The following is a 27,205-nucleotide window of genomic DNA, read 5'->3' as shown; positions in this document are numbered from 1 at the left end:
TTCAAGGAGGAAGATTTTTTTCAAGGTTTACGAGAATGGGACTCAACGACAGAGGCAAAGTGATGGCAAAAGCTCACATGGTCTTTAAGGCCAGTTGAGCTAAAAAGGAATAAAACACTAACATTTGTGTAAATATAATGTAGATTTAATTCATGATTACACAACAAATGGAATATATCAACTAGCCGACTTTCTATGTCTATAAATATGTATCAGTTTTATATAGTTCTGAAATAAGGAAATAGTGTACTAGTACACCAATCTCCAAAGTAAAAAGATAACATTTGGGTAAAACATGAACACGAATACTTATCATAAATAAAATTTCTTCCAAATAAAATGTAAAGTGAATGTTGAGCTCAGACAAATGTTCAAACTGAGATTGATAGGCAGGAAGGCTCTCTTTCACAAAAAAAAATAATACCATGACACTATGTTTGTGTTGCTATGAACATAAACTATCAATTTCATGGTCAACCAGAACAATACTGATATGCTGCTTTCCACTGATTTGTATTGGCTAAACCATCACTTTTAAAACAATCATAAATACAATATGTTTTACTATACACTAACTTTAACATAAATACATGTATAAATATAAACCATATAAACCATTCAGAGTATGTGATTGTAAAAGTTGTAGAAATTGGTCGTCATTAGGCATAGATAGATAAATTTGTAGGAATTGTGAATGTTTTCAATTATTAATTCTTTAAACCTGTGTGTATTTAAATACTTATACATATTTTAAAGGAAGTTAATTCATTGATTTTTTTGTTTACAAAGCATGCACACCATAATCATCAAGCAAAAGCCAACTCTAACTCAACTTAATATCATGTCATGTCATGCATTCAAAACTTATCAATATTTTCATACAAACACTTATTATCAACAGTTGGATTATACTGGGGTTAAGATTAGCCAGAATTTGATCTTTATAACTAAAATTAAAATTTTGTAAGAAAAATAAGTCAAGATTTACAGAGTCATGTCACAATTATTGTGTTTGTCAGCAGTTATTTGTTCAATAGCTTTTTAAATATATATTTGAGTATTATTAATTTTTATATAATTCTCTAGTCAGAATCTCTCAAATATACTGTTTCATGAATGTTAACATTTTTGTTTATATAAATTTATTTGTTTGTCTGTTTGTTTTAATTTAACACATTGGGAATCATACCAAATCTCCTTATTTCTAAATTAAAGCATTTCTCAGTAAATCAGGGATGGCACAAATGCTGAGATGAATGCAAAATTATATTTTCGGTGGAGCTTAGGTAATAACTGATGTAAATATCAAACTGACACATTTTTGTATGAGGTTAACAAATTGAAAATTGCAGTCAAAGGACATATTCAAAGTTGGAATGGATGGATAATATTTGACACCAGAATTCATTGCATTATTTCTTATTCTAACTAGAAATCAAATTTGATTAAAATTTGATTAAAATTTGAGCATTTCGATGAAATGTTTACATATTTTGGCGCTCTTATGAAAATGGAATAAGTTTTGGGATCAGGATTCAGGCACGTTCTACTTAGTTCAAACATTTCTTTAAAATCCTACCCTTTCTTGCAAAGTATTGAATTTTGGTGGCAATTTCGAAAAATGTCAGTCGATGGATTAATTTTGACACTAGAAATCAATTTGGAATACCAAATTATATCCATCTGTCAATTTTTGTTGAAATTCTAGGGCAAAAATATGTTTCTCATAAGTTGCGATTTTTAACAAAAAACTAAAATTTTACTGGAAGAAAGGTTAAAAACTTAAACCTGCACTAGTTGTAACTGTAGAGTCAACTCACAAAATGACTTGTTAAAGGCTGTATCTCTACCTCTGTGTTTAGATGAAATGTTGTAAAAAAAATTACTAACTTTATTGTAAAATCATAGAAATTGAAAGAAAAATACCTTTTTTGATAAATGACATGATATATCTTTGACCACATAGAAACTGACATAAAGTACATTCTACTGACTAAAGATAAAAAAAAAAGATGACTTATAATACTATTTTCTCATCATAAACAAGTTTCTCTTTAATACTTTAAGAAATTATCTCCCTTTTCAATAAAGTTGTTTGTGTCTCAGACAGAAATTTTACATTTTAAGAAATTATCTCCCTTTTCAATAAAAGTTGTTTGTGTTTCACACACAGAAATTATACAGAGTTGTTATAACAGATACTGTGTTTTGTGTAAAATAAATTTGTATGAAGACAATGGATATGTGTACATCACAAGTCAATATTCATCACGAGGAAGCTGCAGCAATAGTTTGTACAGATCTATCTTTATTTAAAAGTTTGGACGGTTCAAGGTCAAACTGAAAGTCATTGCTAGAAGACACCATTATGTTCATACTAACATATAGTGGAAACTTGAACTTCTTGTCTAACAGCATAACTACATGTTCCTGCAATACAAATACAAAAAATATGTATGTAACATATTGAGAAAATGTAATTTTTCAGCCTTAAATGTAAATACAATTCTTATTTACCCTAATTTACAAATTAATCAGTCATGGTAAATTCATAAAAAGTTCTTTTTTTCATCTTCATTTATTTCTATAAAGAATGAAATTTTCAATAGTTTAAATCAAATTGTGAATATAGTGAAAGCCGATCATCTCAAGCGATGCTACACTAATAGAAAGGCCTCGCATGAATTTGAACTGACAATTACTTCCCTAATGAGTCCTGACATGTACCTGCACTGATAATAAATTATTTAATCAGTCCTGGCAAGAAGCTAAGCTAAAAATCTATTTCTCAATCAGTCCTGACATGAAACTAAACTGAAGTAAAATCACTTCCTCAATCAGTCCTGACATGAACTTGAACTGACAATTACTTGCAAAATCAGTCTTGACATGAACCTAAAGTGACAATCACATCCTCAATCAGTCTTGACATGAACCTAAAGTGACAATAACATCCTCAATCAGTCTTGACATGAACCTAAAGTGACAATCACTTCCTCAATCAGTCTTGACATGAACCTTAAGTGACAATCACTTCCTCAATCAGTCTTGACATGAACCTAAAGTGACAATCACGTCCAAATGAAAACAATTGAAAGCCATGAATGTACTTATATGCAGAATTGTTAGTAGCTATATGACCAAAAGTTACATAAAAAAAGCCAAATTCATCTAAGGTCAACTGGATTTTCTTATCTTTATATTAAACTACAATAAACACAGAGTTAATATCAACAGAATATTCTACAATGTAAGCAATGTAAACAGAATTACCGTATCTTGTAGTAGATTTATTCTTGTTAGGACTGTTGATTATGTAAGCAATGTAAACAGAATTACCGTATCTTGTAGTAGATTTATTCTTGTTAGGACTGTAGATTATGTAAGCAATGTAAACAGAATTACCGTATCTTGTAGTAGATTAATTCTTGTTAGGACTGTAATGTAAGCAATGTAAACAGAATTACCGTATCTTGTAGTAGATTTATTCTTGTTAGGACTGTAGATTATGTAAGCAATGTAAACAGAATTACCGTATCTTGTAGTAGATTAATTCTTGTTAGGACTGTTGATTATGTAAGCAATGTAAACAGAATTACCGTATCTTGTAGTAGATTTATTCTTGTTAGGACTGTAGATTATGTAAGCAATGTAAACAGAATTACCGTATCTTGTAGTAGATTTATTCCTGTTAGGACTGTTGATTATGTAAGCAATGTAAACAGAATTACCATATCTTGTAGTAGATTAATTCTTGTTAGGACTGTTGATTATGTAATCAATGTAAACAGAATTACCGTATCTTGTAGTAGATTTATTCTTGTTAGGACTGTAGATTATGTAAGCAATGTAAACAGAATTACCATATCTTGTAGTAGATTAATTCTTGTTAGGACTGTTGATTATGTAAGCAATGTAAACAGAATTACCATATCTTGTAGTAGATTAATTCTTGTTAGGACTGTAGATTATGTAAGCAATGTAAACAGAATTACCGTATCTTGTAGTAGATTAATTCTTGTTATTACTGTAGATTTCTCTGTTGTTCTTCTTCCTTTATCATCTACTGAGGCAACTTTTATTCTAAAAATAAATGTAAAATTAAGTCAACTTCAGAACCGGAAAGATTTGTTAGAAGTTTATAAAAATGTTCAATTTGATCCTCAAAAGAAATATACATACATAGTCAGAAAGTAGACATATATCTATTGTTTAAACACATATGCTGAGCTAGACACCTTATTAAATGTTGTTGGGCTTATCGATGTAAACCCCACATCTATTATTCATACTACTTGTAAAATGTGTATTCAACATTAACCAATAATAAAATTAACACAGAAATAAACAATCTTTCTGTATTCTGCACATAACAAACAGTCTGAGTATAAGCAGCAACATTTATCTGATCTACTTTAATATGGACTGTTTTGGCTTAATCTCAAATGATGGCAAATATTCTATGCATATTTAGCATGGCCTAGTTTGCTGATTTGTTTACACTTGTGTATATATTCAATATTTTACTGTCTTATACATTTGTCAATCTGTGAATCAGATATATTCTAGATAACAAATATTGTCCTTTCTATTTCTGAGTCTACTATGCAAGATAGGCTACTCAAATGTGTTGAAGTATAGATTTGGTTAGAGAACGTAAATCTCACTCAAACATGAGACTGGAAACGTGGACAAGATTTAACTATTGAACATCAGATTCCACTATTCAAATTATGTTAAAAATTCTGTGAATCAATTATATATAATCTATACTGTAACATGATATGGTTACCAGTTCAGGTTTTCTGATATTGATAAGGTCAGTACACGGAACAAGCTCATGCAAAAGCTTCATAATGTGTCATATTCTGTGGATTCAATTATATTCCTGGGTACTAATTTTCGTGAATTAAGGAAAATTTGTACTTTTGTGGATATTTGATTTCATGGTTTTGCCAAAGTCTGCATATAAGCAGGTAGAAAATGTGAACTTTGGTGAACATTTAAATTCGTGGTTCAACTGTACCCAAAAAATCCACGAAAATTGGTATCCCATGAATAATAATAAATCGACTGTACATAAAATGAAAATCTCAATTAAACCGATTGTATGTATGTGCTGTGTGATTTTCTTGATCGAAACAGTACTTTTCTTTGTTTTACAAGACAACTGAATAAACTTGATATGTTCCTATGAGAAGTTTTTCTTTGATGATAAGACCAGTTCAAAGATAACCAAGATAAAACATAAGAAGTCACAAAGCTATGATATGGGACTTAACATTGAGGCATAAGCTGTATTATAATAGGCTATCAATAACTCACCTATAGGCTATACTGCGATACGGATGTAGACTGACTGCACCAGGACAGAGTTGACTATGTGTATTACGTTTAATTGAGATCAGACTATTTGAGTACGATACTAACAGATCTATGCCATAACTGTAACCAACCCATCTCCAACAGTACTAAATGAAAAAATACATTATGAATACAAATTGTAGAGGTGGTATGATTACCAAAGTAACCAAACATATGAAAAGTCAAATTACTGATTACAAGATATCTTTATGTCTAACAGTTCCATCTTACATCATGTTTAATATGATTTTAAGAAGTCATTTGACGAAAGAGTGTCTGCTACAATTAATAATTCTTTTAAGACATATTTAATGCATGTCATCACAAAATCTTCCCTGGTTGGAAAAAGAATAAACGTTTGACAAGGACATAATAAAATGCTTCACTAAGCGCAGCAGGATATGACTGCAGAGGTCCAACCCTGAACAATTGGGGCAAAAATGGACACAATATTCGCGCTTGATACAGGTCTGAATTTGGATTGTAATTAAATATTTGACACATAATAGGTTTCTGACACAGAATAACTGTAGTCAAAGAACTTAAAATTGGTTATATGATTTGAATTTATATTCAATGTTTTGCTTTTGTGCAATACACTATGCTGTTGAATATTAACCCCCCCCCCCCCAAAAAAAAATATTTGAAGAAATTTTCTTTTTAATTTCTAAAATCTGAAATGAGAAAAATTGTAGCCCCCCACAAATTCTTATTTACCCCCCCCCCCCAATTTTTTTTCAACTCCCCCTTTCCCTTATTCCAAAAATAATCTCAATTCAAATTTCTAATAGAGTTTGCAACCATAACTACTCATTTAAATACATCATGAAATATTAAAATATAAAATGACATACAGTCATGGTTAAGGTAGATGGGGTGTCTAAATTACAATCCATAGAATTTTTTAATAATTTGCCAAAATGTAGTTTATATCATGCTTTTTTAAAAAAAATAATAAAAAGAATGGGTCACGGGGCTTATTTTCACGCTACAGGTTGTGCAAAATTGACAGATTTTGTATAGATTATGCATGGAAAACCCAATTTTCTGCCATAAAACGAAAACTACACCATAGAATTTTGAGATAAAATATGAGAAGATAGCTCAAATATTATGCTTTCAGATAAGAAAAAGAAAAAATGGGGTCACCGGACCCGTTTTCTTGCTACATAATAAAATAGGTAAATTCCTAACACATTCTATTGTAAAAATAACTTTATCTGAATTATCTCCCCTTATGTGGCAAAGTTTGAAAAAATTGAATTAAACAAAAGTTTTCTGTTTTTTGTAAAATACAACCATAAAAATGATAAAGCATGTCATTTTCTATATTGAAATGAAAATTCTTACACATGAATTACCTACTACTCTCAAAATTTGCACATTTTCTTAATGATCTAGACCGATTGTTTTATGGTATTTCAAAATCCAAGATGGAGGAAGACACCCTATCTACCTTAAGATTAATATTAATTAATAGTAACTTCTAAAATAAATTTACAGCTAATCATCTCAAGACAATCATTATTTCTTAATACATAATTTACAAGCAGTGTAAGGGAGGTAATCAAACATATATACAACAGTATTCTTTAAATGGATTGGATTACCTCCCTTACACTGCTTTTAAATTGTCTAAATTGTCCTTTAACCATAAAAACCCTTGTTTTCCCCCCTTTTTTGCCCCTAATTGCTAAATGGTTTTGAGCCATAACCCCCCTAACCATCCCTTTGTTGTATGGAAACTTGTGGTATAATTTCAGAGAGATTCATACACTTAAACACAAGTTATTGTCTGGAAACTGCAAAAATGCTTATTTGGGCCCCTTTTTTGGCCCCTAATTCCTACACCTTTGGGACCATAACCCCAAAAATCAATCCCAACCTTCCTTTTGTGGTTATAAACCTTGTGTTCAAATTTCGTAGATTTCTATTCACTTATACTAAAGTTATTATCCGGAAACCATCTGTCTTTGGACGACGCTGACGACGACGACAACGACAACGTGATACCAATATACGACCAAAAATTTTTTAATTTTTGCGGTCATATAAAAAAACCAACCTCACAACTAGTCTAAATATTATACAATATTTTCTTTGCTTGCCTTAACTCAACTCCTTATATCCTTAGAGCTGTAAATACTACAATATATCTTTTGATGATTCCAGAAAGCAGTTTTTATAAAGATTTCATGCAAAGAGAAAATGTGCATCAAAATAAATGATGTACTGATATTTATAATCTAGAAATGGTTTTATTAGTTGAATGAATAATATACCAGTGGAGAGTTGTCTCATTGGCAATCATACCATATCTTCTTATTTTTATATAAAACCATCTAACACAACTGAACTGTAATGAATGTCAAGATTTGAGAAGATCAAAACTTTCATAAAATACTGACACAAAGGGGATTCAAAGTTTGATTAGTCACAAGTCCCAATATGTTCATATTGTATACTGGTATTCAAGATCAAATAAAAACATTGTCTTACATCTCCTTCTACAGGTAGAGCCCTTCCACATCTAAAACAATTCTTATAAAATATATCTTCTTCTGGCACGTCATCTGGTCTGAAATTAGGTCAAAATGGCAAAATCATAATATCTCATATCAACAGTACTTTATCTAAGTTCAAATCTCATAAATCCATCAAGAAAATACAATCCAAGTAAAACAAATCTGACAGAATCGAATGAAGCAGTTTTTCTGTCAGGAGTACACCCCTGTTGTACACTGTAGGGCCAATAACAATTCAATTTGAACCATTTTGTTGGAATACTAGAAGGGTTCTCTTTTGACCCCTAAAATACTGAAATTGATCTAGCTGAACTTTCTGTTTCTGTCCATTTATTACAATTACTGTAAACCAACTTATTTTAGCGATTTTCGTGAGTAGAAAAATACTGCTAATATAAATTGTCGTGAATATGTTAAACTTAGATCTTCTGTTATATAAATACATAAAAAATAGAAAATCAGGAAAATAAATCACCACTTAGTAGGCTAGAATGGGCTAAAAGTGAAATAAAGTGGGTTTACAGTATATGAGTTTGACTAAACTCCTAAATTTGAAATTTGCCATAAAATCCAGATTTTTTTTTATACATATATCTCATAATTAAACACATTCCACAACTTAACATATCAAAAGTTAATACAATAGGTTTAAATATATAACAACAGAAACAACACTTTTCTAAATTGTCAAAGGTATCATTGAAAAAGTTCATATTATTTTTTTTTTTTTTTCCATTTTGTACATTTGTGACTAAAAACAAAGCAAAATAAAATATAATGATTACACAGAAAACAACTTCTTAACATAACTCAAGATTTCTTATTAGCAGACATCTGTATTTTATGCTTGACCTACATAATACATAGGTATAAGGAATGAGTTCAACTATCTTCACATCTTTATCTCATACAATGAAGCAAAGACTGATTACAGATGACAGAAAATTATTCTAACTTTACATAAATGTTGAATTAAACCAAATTTACCCTTCATCACGACCTTGTTCTATAGTTAACATTTTCTTCCATTGTTGTTCAAAAAATGGTTGTATCCAGGCTGTAAAAGAAATACTTATACAATGTTATATAAGCATCAGATGAAATGTCATTACTGTGGATTCATTTATTTTTGTTGGTACCAATTTTCATGGATTTTGCCAGATTTTGTATACAAGCCTATAGAAAAGTATACTTCATTGAACATTTAAAAATGTGGTTTACCTATACCAACAAAATCCTTGAAAATTGGTATCCCATAAATAATTATGAATCCACAGTATTCAAAGATAATTATATCTATACTAAACTCAGCGTTCTAATAATTAACAGAATGCTAAAGAAAAAAGAACAATAATCAGGTATGCAGACTGTTCCATGTCGCAGATTCATGTTGCAAATTACATTAAATTATTGTTTCATATATTGAGTCCTAAGTAAGTGGTCCTTTGCATTCTCACTGGCTGAAAAGTTGAGGCTATAGTAACTCTAGCTAGCATTCATGATGTGTGTACATGTGAATATAAATATCATTGGGGAAAAATTGTAAAGCAGCAACAAAAATATATTTTCTACACAACCCCCCCCCACCCCCCGAGATCTAAAGATACTGTCTCTAGTGTCCTTACTATGTGATAAGCTCTAAATTCTTCATAAAGTGGGTCTATGTAGAGCAATAAGAAGTAACTGGAACATAGGTCAATTCTAGCATTCTGCCAAAATAACCTGCTACAAAGCAATGTATCCTTACATACAAACATATTATTTTATTACATTAACAATAACTTTTCATTGTTTCTTTGCCTAAATTGCACATTTTTCATATATACAACCTTTACTTCCCCCTGTGAAATTGTTTACCAAAAAAAAAAAAAAAAAAATATGGTTTAAGATATACCATTTTTAAAACCATAATACAGCTGATAAAAATATCCAAATCATACAAACATTATACTGACCCAGGATCCAATGACTTTATACAGTGAAACAATATGCAAACTGTTTCATGTCCAATCAGTACAATTTACATTCAGTTCATACAACCATTAAACTTACCAAGATGGAAGACCTTGTCATCTTCTACAAGTTTGAGAGAAGCCAGATCATTGATAACATGCTGCCATCTTATTTTACAAAACACAGGTAAATATGACTTTCCTTTCTCTGTTTTCAGAAAACATTCTGAAGGATTTTCTGCAAATACAAATGAAATGTGAAAAAGACGATGAAGTGTAACAGTCTATTTTGTCTGGAAACATCTTAAAAGAATATCTCAAAACACAAATTACATTAAAATAAAAAATGTCCCTTCCCTGTTTTCTGGAAGAACACAGCTACAAATTAAATCCCTATTGATGCTGTGAGCCAGCCAAGCTAACCTTTTTCTCCAAAAGCAGCATATCAATACATGTAATTTGTGTTTTTTACATTAAATCATTTCTTTACAAATCTTGTATTCAAAGCAGTTGTTTGCAGCTCTTGTTTAAAGTATTGCATAGGATAAAATAATTAGTGTTGTAGCTCTTATTCTAGCAGTATTGTATTATATAAATAAAGCATAATTAACAATTAAGTAATATGGTAAATTTCATTGTTTATAATTCAAATGAGTTTGAATGGTCTCTCTAAAAGGGAGCCAAAAATATTTTGTAGCCAGTCTGACATTTCTTTCAATCCCGTTTTAAAATCTTTTTTTTTTCTACTGCATAAAGGCATAAACTGCTATTAACAGCAATCTAGACTCAAGCTAAATGATTTTGTTCTAAAGTGAATCATATTTTTTGTTTGGACACAATATCTTTTAACCGAAAACACAAGGATTGAAATGTAGAACATAAATCATAAGAAGTTGAAGTAATTTTTCTAATTATTTCAATAAAAAATTACCAGTGTGTTACTATATTCATTTAGGTTAACCTCTTCAACAGTATTTCAGACTTAAACAGGAAACATTCTTGACTGCTTCATTCGCTATGTACAAAATAATCATAATACTCAGATCAATGATGAATTGGTAAATAGAAAGTTCTGTTTAAAGTTACCACACACCTTTATGCAGCTGTTTAAAATAGTCAGCAGCATCTATGGTCAGATTCTTTGCAGTACTATCCCAGCAAGGATTTTCTTGTAAAAATACCCACTGTAAAAATAAACCTAGCCAATTTAGTTTATCATTGTTGATTCAAGCCATTAGCTGTAGGGTGGCGCTTCACAGATGCAGATCCAGTAATTGAAAAAGGGGGCCTACCAACAAGGCAACATAAGAGTGGGATTTGTAAAAGGTCTATACATTAACCATAAATGTAGCTCCATAAGGAGGCATGTAATAATGATTCTAAGGTTTGCCTAATCTTGTTAACAGTAATAGACCTACCTTAGGATTTTAATAAATTATTCTGAATAGAAAACAACCTTCATCTTTAAAGGGGCATTAGCTACGATATATAAAAAAAATAAAATTATGATTTTTTTTTGTTTAATCATTAATGAAAGTGAAATAGTGAAATAATAATTAGCTTTTAGCAGCCAATTTGGTTAAATTTTGTCAAAATAAGCTAAGAAACATCGCTGATGAATTATTCACTTGCAAGTGAATAATTCTTCCTCAATGAATCTGTATTCATGTGACATTTGATTTAACCCCTTAGCTGGACATAGTTACGCATGTATTCAGTTATTAAAAGAAAAAGAATGTCAACATTGAAAGTGAAACAAGGATGAACCATTTAGTTGATTCGATCCACAAAAAATCATACTTATACAGGTAAAAACGATGATAAACATACTTTTAAACCTACAATATGAAATCAAACAGACCTAGAAAAATCCAATTACACATGGTCGCTATCTATTTATATTTATATTAATGTTTATATCGGGTTATACGACCTTTAGCAGTCTTCATAGGTCATCTAGATGATTAATTAGATGACATCTAGACAAAAATACACACCAAATGTTAATACATATTATCGAGTCCATGCATTGTAAATTGTTTATTCTAGACTTTTTGTAATTTGGATATACATTTTAGTATGTTATAAATCAACTATGAGAATTTGAGTCAAATTCGTGAACATGAATTTGACAGCAAATGCCCCTTTAAAGCATGAAATGAAGGTCAACATTAAAAACTGGAAGACGAAGTGAAGTTTTCTTTTATGAAGTTCAATAGTAGAACTATAGCCATTTACCAAAAATGAATCCCTGCAAAGTTTTTGATAAAAAGATATTAAATAGTTAAGACTCTCTTTTTCATAGAAAAGATGTAAAACTACACTTTCAATGGAAAATTTCATCAGTCTGTAAAAATAATAATGATTTTTTTATATCTATAGAATTTACCTTTTTGAGCTGAGAATAGACATCAACTTCTACTTGCATCACATATAAATCTGGAGAAACGACCAACTTCATCATTAAATCTACACTGTAATGTAAAACAAATGTTAAAATAAGTCGTACAAGCTAAGTATAAACATCAAGATCTATCTACATCACATATAAATCTGGAGAAACTACCAACTTTGTCATTAAATCTACACTGTAATGTAAAACAAATGTTAAAATAAGTCGTACAAGCTAAGTATAAACATCAAGATCTATCTACATCACATATAAATCTGGAGAAACTACCAACTTTGTCATTAAATCTACACTGTAATGTAAAACAAATGTTAAAATAAGTCGTACAAGCTAAGTATAAACATCAAGATCTATCTACATCACATATAAATCTGGAGAAACTACCAACTTTGTCATTAAATCTACACTGTAATGTAAAACAAATGTTAAAATAAGTCGTACAAGCTAAGCATAAACATCAAGATCTATCTGCATCACATATAAATCTGGAAAGACTACCAACTTTGTCATTAAATCTATGCTGCAATGTAAAATAAATTGCTTCGCCGAGCGCAGCTGGATACGACCGCAGAGGTCCAACCCTGAACAGTTGGGGCAAAAATGGACGCAATATTCGCACTTGATACAGGTCTGAATTTGGATTGTAATTAAATATTTGACACATAATAGGTTTCTGACACAGAATAACTGTAGTCAAAGAACTTAGAATATGATTTTTTGCTTTTGTGCAATACACTTTGCTGTTGCGAATTGACCCCCTCCCTCCCCTCACAAAAAAAAAATGAAAAATTTACCCCCCCCCCCCCCCCCCCCCCCCCTTTTTTTTTGTGCAATACACTATGCTGTTGCGTATTAACCCTCCCCCCACACACTTTTTTTTTGCAAAAAAAATAATATTTGAAGAATTTTTCTTTTTAATTTCTGAAATCTGAAATGAGAAAAAATTGACCCCCCCACAATTTCTTTTTACCCCCCCCCCCCCCCCCCCCCCTCCTTTTTCCCCCCAAAAAATTCTTTCCCTCAAGATATGGTCATAATCTCAATTCAAATTTCCAATGGAGTTTGCAACCATATTTACCCATTTAAATTTACCATAGTGCTAACTTAATCTATTTTATAATAGAATTTAAAATATGGTGTCAAATCTTTCATATGGATTTTTTAGTAAAAAAAAAAAGATGCAACATTTGCAGATATTTTTACTGGTCTTCCTTTATAAATATGCATTTCTTTAAACATAATTTAAAAGCAGTGTAAGGGAGGTAATTCAAATGATGCATTTGAATTACCTCCCTTACACTGCTTTAAATTATATTTTGTACTAAAGTATTTGTCCATTAACCAGGACACCCTTGTTTTCCCCCCTTTTTTGCCCCTTATTCCTAAACGGTTTGAACCATAACCCCCCAAAGCAAATTCTAACCATCCCTTTGTGATATGGAAACTTGTGGTATAATTTCAGAGAGATCCATACACTGTTCCACAAGTTATTGTCTGGAAACTAGAAAAATTCGTAAGGGTTCCCCGGAACCCAGTGTCTCGCCTACTTTTTGCTGTTAATCACAGGCTCAGCAAAAATGAGGAAAAAAATTAATAAAAATATTCCTCTCTATACTATCTTTTGATTGTAAGTAGCTCCTGTCCAAGTTTGGTAAAAATCCAGGATAGTTTATGAATCTAATAAATGTTTTAAAAACTTAAACTGCAGACTGTATGTAATGTTAACTGGAAGAAAAACTAAGTCCATTTATAAGTAAAATACGGAAAAAATGGAACAAAATTTCCTTCTAGATACTAGCTTTTAATCATAAACAAGCTTCTGTCTAAGTTTGGTTCAAATCCAGGATAGTTTAAGAAAGTTGTTAAAATTTTAAAAACTTTAACCACAGAGTGAATGTAATGTTAACTGGCAGAAAAACTAAGTCCATTTATAAGTAAAATACGGAAAAAATGGAATTTTTTTTTTACAAAATTTACTTCTGGATACTAGCTTTTAATCATAAACAAGCTTCTGTCCAAGTTTGGTACAAATCCAGGATAGTTTAAGAAAGTTGTTAAAATTTTAAAAACTTTAACCACAGAGTGAATGTAATGTTAACTGGCAGAAAAACTAAGTCCATTTATAAGTAAAATACGGAAAAAATGGAATTTTTTTTTTACAAAATTTACTTCTGGATACTATCTTATGATCATAAACAAGCTTCTTTCTAAGTTTGGTAGAAATCCAGGATAGTTTAAGAAAGTTATTAAAATTTCAAAAACTTTAACCACAGAGTGAATGTAATGTTTCCTGGCAGAAAAACTAAGTCCATTTATAAGTAAAATACGGAAAAAATGGAATTTTTTTTTTACAAAATTTACTTTTGAATATTATCTTATGATCATAAACAAGCTTCTGTCCAAGTTTGGTAGAAATCCAGGATAGTTTAAGAAAGTTATTAAAATTTCAAAAACTTTAACCACAGAGTGAATATTTGTGGACGCCGCCGCCGACGACGACGACGCCGACGGAATGTAGGATCGCTATGTCTCGCTTTTTCGACAAAAGTCGAAGGCTCGACAAAAATGCTAATTGTTTGCCCCTTTTTGGCCCTCAATTCCTTAACTGTTGGTACCATAACCCCCAAAATCAATCCCAACCTTCCCTTTGTGGTATTGAACCTTCAGGTTAAAATAAGTCTATAATGATGGCATATTTTAATTGATAAGAGTTAATGTGCTATTATCATGGAATTATCTCTAAATTTTAATTTAACACTTACTAACCTTATGTTCTTAAGAAAATTCTGATCTTGTTTATTTGCTAGAAAATTTGCCAACAACCAATTAAAACAATCATTTTCTAATGCCTGCAGTCCATACATCTGACTAGCTTCATAATATATATGTACCATCTTTGAGCTGAAATGACAAATTAAAAAAAGAGATGTTTTTTTTTAATTTACATTAATACATACATCTTTGAAAGTTTGGGATATCTTAAGGTTGATCAGAACTGATATTTTGCACTACTAAAACAAATAAACTGTTGACACAGAGATATGACTGGCCTATCTGCATAAAATTCAGAAAAAAGACAATCTGATGGACAGCAAAATGGCTTATTAATTCAGTCATTGGACCATGATCTAGTGCATTTAGTGGGCAGGGCCTGAAAATGGTCAACAAATTGAAATGTACAGACAGTCACTGGACCATGACTTAAGTCGTCTAACTAATATGTACTGATAGCAATGCAACTTCATAGTATATATCAATGATCTATCACAAGTAGTTTCTATCAAACTAACTTAAGCAGAAAACTTAACATTGTCATTGTCGGAAAAGCCATCCCTATGTCTCGCTTTCCGTGAATTCCGTTGCTAAGGCGAGACAAAAACAATGTGAAAATATTGATCACTATGTCATAAGACAATATGGAAAAGTCTACATTCATGGTACATTAGTCCCTCTCCTACAAAGTCTAAAAAGGTAAATCTTACTTTAAAAGAGAGAAGGCATTAAGTACAGATTTTTGGGTTTTCTACACAATGATGTCGTAAAATATCATCCCAGACTCACAATACAAGGAGTCAAAAAGTTTCACATTGTGTTGAGCAACTGATATCTTACAATATCTACATGCAGAAAACCTGGAGAACAGTTTTTTGTACTTATTCTGGTAATTCTTTCAAACTTGGTTGTCCTATTGGAATGTAAGCTTGATAAGTTCTGCTCTCACATTGAGAAGTTGCGATAAGTTTTGCTCAAGCTTCACAAAGCCATATGTAAATTAGGGAAAGGATGAGCAGGGTAGTATAGCCACAGGGAAGTATGATAAAGGGACAACAAGTGAAACTGCCAGCTACTGCTCACTGATGATACCCCCGCCCAAATATTTCGGTAAACAGGAAGTTGTTGAGTGATGAATCTGAAAACGCACCACACTGTATAGCTGACTTATATAAACCCTGAAACCAAATTTCAGAAATCCTTGTATTGTAGTTCCTGAGAAAGATGCGACAAAAAATATTCATGGGACAGAAGGAGGGACTGACGGATGGATGGACTGACGGATGGACTGACGGACAGATGGACAGACAGTGGTAAAACAGTATACCCCCACTTTTTAAAAGCGGGGGTATAATAATTATTGTTCTTAAGAGAGAATCCTGTATTGTAACTGTATTTTTGTATGTTTATATCAATCAGAACATTGTGCTACCTTCACTTTGATGAATAAATTACTCTGCACACACTTAAAAAAAGGATTTATATATATAGGACTAATTATACACTCATACCTTAGCGTATCTGTCATCAATTCCTTACAATGCTGTATCAGTCCTTCCTACAATTTAAGGAGAAAAATTTAATGTAGCTAGATATGTTAAACCTTTTAGTGTCTCACTCATTTTAAAATAGGATGTATGTTTTAAAAAATAGTCCATGATGTACATTTTGAAATAAATACTGCCTCCTATCAGGACCATATATATTGACGGGACTTGACACTACATAATTATAGCTGATTTTATCATCGGGGTCATAGTTAATAATAAATGACACGATACGGAAATGGACATGTGTAAAATACGTACTCGCTATTATCTTAATAATTTCTGATAATATTAATAAAATGTCATTCAAACTAAGTAATAAGTGATGCCAGTGTATCGCACTTGTAATCTGTCACTTCAAATTTGTCATAATCGCATTTCATCACAGAAGGGTATAGAATGCAAACGGGGTAATAAATATATGGCGACGATGGCATTCCCAGTAACCGTGAATTTTACAAAACATTATAAAACACTTCACATCAAGTAAATCACACTTATATTGGTCATTTTATATGACAAAAAATATCTTCTTTTCGATAAAACTGACCTCTTTATTGTATTTGTTGAACGTTTGTAAATAATGTAGTTAATTTATTGAGCAGTTCCAATAGTTTTTCAGTCAGACGCTTCCAAAATCCATAAATCTCTTGAAGTCGTAAAGTTTTGGATGTTATCAATTTTATACAGAAAAGCCTATCAGATTCATTTCCCGTTAGATATACTGTTCCCAGTTTCTCTTAGACATGACCATTTTATCATTGGTTCCACTCGTTAGTGTTTTTTATTTTTTCAGGAGTTGTATAAAATAAATTATGAATGTCTCTTCTGTAACTATTATATAAAGTCCAAAGGTACATTGCAATAAACAGAGAGTCAATTGGAAAACAGTTTTTTCTGGTTCAATCTGCAGCTATCCATTTTATATCTAGAAAACAAAAATTAAAGTCACAACCAAAACGTCATAAATAATTCTTATCCTGCATAATAACAGAGATGAACAAAATACCCTTCTACAGACCCCTTTGCTTGGAAGCATTAAAGATTTCACACAGAAAACTCAATATATCATTAGTATTGCAACAGTAGGATACAAAATAGGAAACAAACTCAATATATTGAAATAGCTCTTAATTAATGAATGCACTGACAAAGCAGGACTTCTGAAACAGTATCTGGTACATGTACTTACTAATTGTAATAAAATAGCAGTTGCCAAGACACCTACGACTTCTACTGGTTTAATGAATATATAATCTTGATACAAAGATCCAAATGTTATCTTCAATGCTAAAATATATAAAATTACAATGAATTTACATTTTTCAATTGACCCAAAAATCATCTACAATACTAATATACACAAAAAGTATAGTCTTTGTACAGAAATAAAAGGTGTATCTTCAAAACTGCAATTAAAAACAATAACGGAAATAGTGTTTAAACGTACAATTAGCATATATCTATTCAGTTTTCAGCATTAAAAGGCAAAAAGATTATATAATTTTTCAGACATGTTTCTTCACCTGTGTGATGATAAACTTAGAAAAAAGACCAGTAACATCAATAAAGTTATAATGAAGTCCATTAATGCACAAATTACCTTATACCACACATAACTTTACTACCAATACTAGGATTAAAAAGAACATATGACTCTAAAAATACCCTTCCTGGTTAGGATGTTGTAGTACAGCAACCGATATCAGCAGGTTGGGTGCTTTGAGCTTGCTTTCAGTAACTGCAAGACCTCTTTATACAGCAAAATATTGTTTATTTTGTGTTTTGTGAGCTATTATACAAAGTGTGTATGGGGAGATGGTTGAGATCTTGAAAAATAGTGTAACTCTTCCTTATTCATGTGCCTCTCCCATGACGGGAATCATGGAATGTCGTACATGTACCGGTATGTCAAATCTTAATTTATTTGTAAATTTAGAGAATTTGGTGTTAAGTGCAGATCTTTGCTGTTTCTGTTTTACAGCTGTTAAACAACTCACTAAGATCTAGAACTTGAAACATTGTAGACACCTGTTGTAGACTGTATTCACTCTAGACCATATTTTGGTATTTGTACCTTTAGGTTGATGTCTCTTTGATGTATACACCACATCTTCTTTTATTCATACTTGTTTTTAAACTTCAAAACTTCAAATGCTCTTCAAAGGGTATACATTTTTTTCTTCCTTTAGAGATGATACTGTACAGTTGAACTCAAAAGTGATATGACTAAAAATTTAAAGTAATCTACTCACCTGTTTCGTCAATATTAGGATCTGCTACATCTATAACAACATTTTTACTCGAGGATTCTGACCAGGATCCGTTAAACATACAGGAAAAATAAGGAGACTGAAAGAAAAACAATATTCTGCAATGTGAATGGTATTAGTATGTAAATGATTTATTTGAATGATGAGAATATAATTTTCTACAATATCAAAGTATATGATTTCTAATTTATATAGGATTTATGTACAGGTTTGATCTGGGCATTGCACAATATTGTGTCTTCCTGGAATGTATCTGACATTGGTCTATGAAATATGCTCTTAAATAAATCAACTATATAGGATGGATGACTGCATGAATCATGTGATTTCATATAAACAAGTTCAGTACTTTGAGCTTGCCTTATTAACTGTCAGCTTTCTTTGGTGTGGTATTATTCATCATTGTTTCAGTTATTTTTTTCCTATGTGACTTTGTTATTGTAGACTTGTGCTTTATCTGCATGGATCTCTATGACCTGTTTTATGATGGCTCACTGCAATCGTCAAATAATCCCCACCATTGTCAAAATTTGTTTTCGTATTGCTAGCCGTCGCCATTTTTGTTAGCAATTACAATCAATTGCATAACTCTTATTGTATTAAAATCCAAAGGGTCCTCGAGATCCTTATTACAATTTTCATCCATGGAGATCCCTGTATCTGTACTGATTTTTTTTTCATTATTTTAAGTCTTAATGTACCATTCATCATTCCACTGACAGAAATTAAAACTCTTTTAAGGGGAGGGTTGAAGATCTCAGGAAACAAGTTTAACCCCTCCCATACTTGTATATTCCACTGCCTCTCCTTAGTTAGGAACCTTCTCAGTGGTGTTTTTTTTTTGTCTTTAGAGAAATTTTGATTTGGAGGAGAGAATTGATAGTCTCTGTTAATTTATTTACATTATTCTTAAACACAGGACAATTCAGAGCTTTAATTACATACTGCAAAGACACTTGCCTACTGCTGATGACCTTATGCTGACCTTTGGATGTCTTTGATGATCACCAATGCAAATCGTCATGGATATGTTGATCATATCATTATCTGTGATATGATATTCATCATATGAAAACAATATTACAAAACTCAGGTAATATTATCACTTTCTTGGAAAAGCAATTGCATAAAACATATTTTCTATTCTTTAGTTTGTTTCAATGCATGATACCTGTGACAAGTAAACTTTATGGAGATACCATTCTTTCCCGGAAGCTGTAATTGTAATGTCACTATTTTCTCCATCTATAAATAATGTCTGGTAGATATACTTTGAAGTTGAAAGTAGTCGTTTTCTGAAAAATAATAATAGATAAACTATACCTTACTGTACATGTATCAAGAAAACAAGGATATATGATTAACACGGATGAGAAATTTTAAATCTTAAGAAATAGAAGGATAACAGTCTAGAATGACAAAACACTTATAGATGCTTATTATGGTAGTTTTATAATAAGGCATAAGTACACACTGGAAATTTTGTTTGACTGTCTGACATCGTTCTCATTCAGGTCCCTGGTCAGACCACCTGCTGCGATCAGGGGTCCTAGTATGAATAATAATACTACTATTTATTCAGGTGAAGGCAATATATACAATCATATTAAGTTTTTAGAAACTTAACTATATACAATCTTAAAATATAGAAAAATTTGTGATGTCAAGAATTCAACAAAATTCTATGTACGGGAGAATTAAATTTTCATATTTCAAAAGTGCATACAAAATGAATTTGTAAATAAATTTAAATAAGGTAATCCATGCCGAATTGCCCCACTTTTTCACCAACTCGACCCAATTATGAAAAAGGGTAATATCCTGACAAATAAAGGTCTGCCAACTCGCCAAACTTACAAAAAGGAGTTTAATCCCATTGAATAAAGGTCTGCCAACTCGACCCACTAACGAAAAAAATTAAAATTAAACCATCCTGAATTTAGGCTTACCAACAAATAAATACTAGAATTACATAATAATAAATAATGTATCTACAATAGTTGATTTTAAGAAATGAAGCATCATTTAATTTCAATCATAAATTCATGATCAAACACAATATTTAAATTTTCTTTTTTTTATCAGTATTACAAGTTCATCGAGATTTTACCCTGTGCTGAGTTGGTGGAAAAGTTAGGCGATTTGGCAGTGGCACAACTTGTCTTGCTTCCCAAATAAGACTTAGAGGGTCGTAATGGGAGTACCTTCATGACGAATAATGGTAAAAAATCTTGCCAAATGACATTAATGGTAATTTTTGGTGCATGACGATAAAATGTACACTTTCTTTTAGACAATAAAAAAAATCTACTGATTTTTACTAGTCAGGTTAAATTTTTTCCTAAAATAACGGTAACGATAATTATTTGAGACCTCTGATGAATCACATTAAGGATATTTTGACTAATCACGGTAAAATTTTAACCAATTTGACGCCTGACGGTAGCCAATCAAAGCACTGTAAGCGCTGTAGGCAGTTAACCAAAAACCAAGGCAAACATAATTATGAAAACTGTGGCTATGTTGCTTCATTTTTTTTAAGATTTAAAAGAACAAACATTAAACATTCATATATTGTGCATTTATGTTCATTTAATGAATTAATTATTAAGGCAAATAATTCATATTTTATCAAGGTTTTCCAAAGCAATGCATATATCAAGTATATTTTTAATGGTCATGTGTCTGCAGTGGTACAAGTTCGAAATGATTGCAGTTGTTCTAGTTGATAGTTAACGTTGGTATTAGTTGACTGTTAGTAGTTCAAGTTGACTTAGTACGAGCTTGTAATAGTATGCATGGACTTGCTTCCCTGGAAAGAAAACTGAGTTTGTGTTCTACAGTGCAAAAGTTATGAGACACAAATCAGACAAATGTTTACTACTACGGGGATCAAAGGTGAGGTCTGACTGACCTGCCCATAGTAAATGTAAATAACCCCCGCCTTCACCCCAAGTCCATGATGTCTAAGTTTGGAATAAAATGACAGGTGATTATAATAAAGTTGGTCAAACATTCTTGGGCTTGAAAGATATGTTTTCTTTAAAATGAGCCATATTAAAATGAAATTTTTTATAGAACCAGAAATTATTCAAAATATAATTAAGGTAAATTCTTTAAACCTACTCATTTTTTGCATCAATAAAATTTTATAATAAACAAGAAATAATTGTAACAGAATGCTGTTACGAAGTCTCCCAAACAAAGCTCCCATAATTATTCATTCCCATGGTCGCCTGACATTGGGCAAAGTCTAGTACACATTGATTAGGTCTAGTAAAGTGATATGCATATGTGATGCCTATGAGATTGACCTTGTATGTCATTCAAATCTGTTTGAAATGACGAACAGGAATGAATATGGTTTAGGAGTTGGTATCTCAAACTTTTACAAGTTCTTAAAACACACACAAGAGGGGATGGGGTGACCTTAGGGACTACCCCTATATTTCATTTGATTTTTTATGTTGTCCCATACATGAATATATATATGGTTTAGGGGTGGGGATCTCGGCCGTTATCAAGTTTTCAAACAGGAGGGGGTGGGGTGACCCCAGTGACTTCCCCTATATTTCATTTGATTTGTTATATTGCCAAATACATGAGTATATATGGTTTAGGGGTGGGGATCTCATCTGTTTCCAAGTTATCAAACAGGACAATATTTCATTTGATAAGTTCTGCTGTCCCATACATGAATATATATGGTTTAATTTAGAGGTCGGGATCTCGACTGTTTCCAAGTTCTCAAACAGGAGGGGTGGGGTGACTGCAGGGACTCCCCTATATTTCATTTGATTTGTTATATAGTCCCATACATGAATATATATGGTTTCGGGGTGAGGATCTCGACCGTTTCCAAGTTCTCAAACAGGATGGTTTACAGTGACCATAGGAGCTGCCCCTATATTTCATTTGATTTGTTATATTGTCCCATACATGAATATATATGGTTTAGGGTGGGGATCTCGACCGTTTTCAAATTCTCAAACAGGAAGGGGTAGAGTGGCTCCAAGCACTCAACCTATATTTCATATGATTTGTTATATTGTCCCATACATGAATATATATGGTTAAGGGGTGGGGATCTCGACCGTTTCCAAGTTCTCAAACAGGAGGGGTGGGGTGACCCCCAAGGACTCCCCCTATATTTCATTTCATTTGTTATATTGTCACATACATGAATATGTATGGTTTATGGGATCATTATTTTTTTGTATGCTCCAATGAACAAATTATGTCTTTAAGAGAAAGGTATATACCTACATATTACACACAAAATCCTTCCCAATTGAAACTTACTGGTCTATTATCACACTGTAATGTGCCACTGCTAACAAAAGTGTGCATGTTTCTAAGACATATTGAAAAAATATTTTCATAATACAAAGCATGTTACAATAACTTCATATCCACGTTGCAATTAAGAATTTTGCAAACAAATCAACCAAATATGGTTTATTTCAATTTTATTGTATGATATCACTTATTTATTTATTGTGTGTCTTGCTTGTAAATGTATAAGTATATATGTAATTGTTAATGTATAATTGTTATCCTCTTGTAGCACCATACGTGTGCTTAAGTTTAGATAAATTGTCTTGTCTTGTCTTGGGATCTTGACCGTTTCCAAATTCTCAAACAGGAGGGGTGGGGTGACCGCAGGGACTCCCTCTATATTTCATTTGATTTATTATATTGTCCCATACATGAATATATTTGGTTTAGGGGTGGGGATCTCGACCATTTCAAAGTTCCCAAACAGGAGGGTTGGGGTGACCCCAGGGACTCCCCTGTATTTCATTTGATTAGTTATATTGTCCCATACATGAATATATATGGTTTAGGGGTGGGGATCTCGACTGTTTCCAAGTTCTCAAACAGGAGGGGTGGGGTAACCCTAGGGACTTCCCCCTATATTTCATTTGATTAGTTATATAGTCCCATACATGAATATATATGGTTTAGGAGTGGGGATCTCATCCGTTTCAAAGTTATCAAACCGGAGGGGGTAGAGTGTCCCAAAGGATTCCACCTATATATCATATGATTTGCTTACATTCAGGTATCATATAATCTAGTTGCACTATTTGTGAAAACAAAGTAAGAAACTTCCAGCTATTTTAACTGACCCTTCAAAATTGAGAAAAAAATTGCAGTAATATGTTTACACTTTAAAAGCATCTTACATGCATTATCAACATTTATCACTGATAAAGAAGATTTATACTGTCACCAGGAACATATATATTGTTAGATATACTGTTCCCAGCTGTCACATTGTATTCGATTTGGACATTAAAATTTGTCAGAAAGTAATTTTGAGTTTCTGTATCAAATATTTTTTGCTTTTTCTTTCTTTTACATATATCTTTTGGTTTCCATTTCTAGTGTTTATATTTATTTACCATGCATAGATGTATTTTGTCACCTGCCTGAAATTTTTTTTTTTGTAGTTGATCTCCAAAACCCGGAATTACCCTTATCCGCTTCCGGAATCGGACCCGATATTGTAATTGTCTACACGGCATCCATTGTTTTTCGATGTTGTTTTTGTCAGTCAGATACGATTTTACTCGAATTTACACATTACTTGTCGGCGATTATCTGTATAAAGCTAGCGGTTGAACAAAATGAACATCGCTGTTATGAATAATAAAGATGAAAATACGTTTTGAGGAATGCACGTCGTTTCGTAACCTGGTCGTTTCGTACCTGGTCGATTCGTAACTACCTTGTTTTGTAACTGAGACGTTTCGTAACTTTTGTAATTATATATGGTTATAAAGTGTTAGTTTAAATTAATTAGTTTAAATGAAAAAGTTAAAGTTATTATTTAAAAATAATCAAATTGTTCATCTAATAATAACAATATTGTAATTTTTTTAATTTAAAATTTTCTGAAATCTTTTTAATTATTGGCTAATTGGCTAATTGGTAATTACACTCGGTGACAGCTTTAATGGATTTATGACAACTAATGACAGGTAATAAAAAGTAATTACAGTAGGTGTAAAGTGATTAAGTAGATTAATGGCACACGACCTGAAAAAAATAATTATTTTCTCCTTTTTTTTCACTTTTACATGCAATTGCATAACCCTCCTCCTGTTTCGCCCGGGCTGGGGACCGGCGTTGGCGGAGTTAAAGTTTTTTTTTTTTTTAGAACACTTTATCTTACTCTTTCAGATACATCACTATGTTGTCCTTTGTTTGCATGCTTATACTGGCATAAAGCCTGATTTTTCATCCGAAAAACCCTGGTATAAACATGAAACAAAGTCTTAGTGGGCCGGAGCAGCAGCAGCAGTTGGTCCGTAAACAAAAGCGTCCTTGTATGTAGCGGGTCCTTACACGCTGATACCTTTTCAGTTTACCTTCGGATACCAACTTGATCTGTAGAGGAAGAAACGATGTCTCCTCGGAGTTGTCCTCGGTTATGACTCTAGGTGGTGGTCGGCGTCTAACAATATAATGATCTGAATCTGAGTCACTGTCACTAAAAAGAGGTAATTTGGGTCCAAAAATCGTAACAATTACGGGAAAATCGTAATGGTTGGCATCTATGCTTATCAAGTTCTGTCGAAACAAAGCTTCACGGGGTAGGCGGGAGAAAAGTACAGTCATTGAGACATTTTGATCTCCACATAGTGAAGAAATTTAAACCCGACTTTGTTTTCATACAGATTGGAGAGAATGACATCTGTGATAAATTATCTGCATCACACACAGCATCAGAGATTGTACAACTCGCAAAAGATGTCAAGCGCTTAGGTGTTCCTTCTGTAGTTATAGGCTCCAACATCGTCAGACTAAAAACAAGAAACATGAAAGAAACAACTTATGATAGAAAAAAAAAAGAAAATAAATAAAGAACTAAGCAACATAAAGATGAGTGGTGTCAAGTATTGGAGACATCAAAGCACGTGGCAGAAGACTAAATACTTTGATAAAGACGGGGTACATCTAAATGATGATGGACAATTCAAATTCTTCTGTTCTATTCGCATGTGTGCAAAACTGTACTTGTAAAGTGTAAATTTATGTGCAATTAATTATTTAATAAATAAATATAGATATATATATATACACATACATCACTAAGTCTTTTTATTACTTTTTGCGTAACCTACTACTCTTATTGTTATTATATATTGATGTAAGGTTACAAAACGTCTCAGGTACGAAACGACCTAGTTAAGTTACGTATCGACTAGTTACGAAACGACCAGGTTACTAAACGACCTGCACCCGTTTTGAGATCGTTTATTTAGAGACTTTGGTAAAAAGGTTTGCAAAGTTATTTTTAATTTCTTTCAAGTGAAAGGTCCGTCGGGCGTAGCTAGTAACCAAGTCGAGAGTCCGATTGCAAAAGTGGAAGGTCGCGGACCTCGGACCACCGCTAATTTGAACCCCTGCCTCCAAATTGAAATGATACGAAAATTTCGTCTTCTAAATTGAAATTGCCGCCAACAGCATGAACAGTTGAACTTATTAATAGACTACTGACGTAGTTGTACCACGTATTGACGACAAACAATATTCCTACGACTTTTGCCATTTGGGAAATCTAAACTACTTGTCTTTAAAGATTTTCGGCGATTAAATATTTCATACAATTGTTCTTTGACATCTTAGCCAAAAGCACAGGGGATAATAAACTACATAAGGATTCCTAATGTGCTCTACTTCCTATGTGCAACTTCAAAACTTTTGGGTGTTTCGACGATCATTTAAGGTTTTTTCTGGTCATATTTTTGTAATCCAGAATTAAAAGTATGAAAAAACTATTCAATTAGTTATAAATAACATTATATCCAGCTAGATAATAACAATGGCACGTATTTCAGCATTTATTGGGTAGAACACAAATCTAGGGTGCTCGCATAAGGCAGCTTAACTGCCTAAAAATGACTGTTTGACGCCTGATGGTAAAAGGCATTCCTACCCTCAAATAAGGTTTATGATTGCATGCAAATAATCCTGGGTTTGAACCCCATCTGGTACAGTATCAATTTTAGGAGACAAATCTTTCTCTCTGGTTACAGATAAAAAACAAAGCAGTTCTCCAGCAAGAGGAGAAATTTACAGAACAACATTATTGTACTTTTTAGGGGTGTGCATTTCCTCTTCTTCATCTGTCGAATCATTATCCTGCAACCTTTTTCTTTTTAATGATGTGGTTCCCTTATTAGATTGACGACTTGGACTACCAAGCTTTGCTAATTTGTTCCCCATTCTAATATTTTGTTGAAACCTTCAACTTGATTTTCCCTGGCTTTGGTCTTTGACATTTCCGGTTTGTGAGAGAATCTAAATCAGTAACGTACAGCGGACTGGACTTTATTTCCGTATTTCAAAT

The 27,205-nt window shown here is 32.0% G+C and overlaps 1 protein-coding gene across 1 annotated transcript; it reads right to left on the bottom strand.

Moving 5' to 3' along the window:
- Window positions 1-118: 118 nt before the first annotated feature.
- LOC127708880 (germ cell-less protein-like 1) lies at window positions 119-27,147 on the bottom strand. The gene is made up of 14 exons (XM_052214044.1): window positions 26,951-27,147; window positions 20,015-20,138; window positions 18,826-18,922; window positions 17,763-17,860; window positions 16,535-16,581; window positions 15,018-15,152; window positions 12,231-12,315; window positions 10,935-11,025; window positions 9,942-10,079; window positions 8,877-8,946; window positions 7,864-7,942; window positions 5,326-5,471; window positions 3,996-4,083; window positions 119-2,430 (listed from the first exon to the last, which is right to left on the bottom strand). Exons 1-14 carry the CDS (start codon window positions 27,079-27,081, stop codon window positions 2,269-2,271), a joined length of 1,491 nt encoding a protein of 496 aa, XP_052070004.1. The 5' UTR covers window positions 27,082-27,147; the 3' UTR covers window positions 119-2,268.
- Between the last annotated feature and the right edge of the window lie 58 nt (window positions 27,148-27,205).

This window comes from Mytilus californianus, unplaced genomic scaffold (assembly GCF_021869535.1).
Source record: "Mytilus californianus isolate M0D057914Y unplaced genomic scaffold, xbMytCali1.0.p SCAF_7, whole genome shotgun sequence".
NCBI classification, from domain to species: domain Eukaryota; kingdom Metazoa; phylum Mollusca; class Bivalvia; order Mytilida; family Mytilidae; genus Mytilus; species Mytilus californianus.
This window is presented reverse-complemented; position numbering and strand designations above follow the sequence as displayed.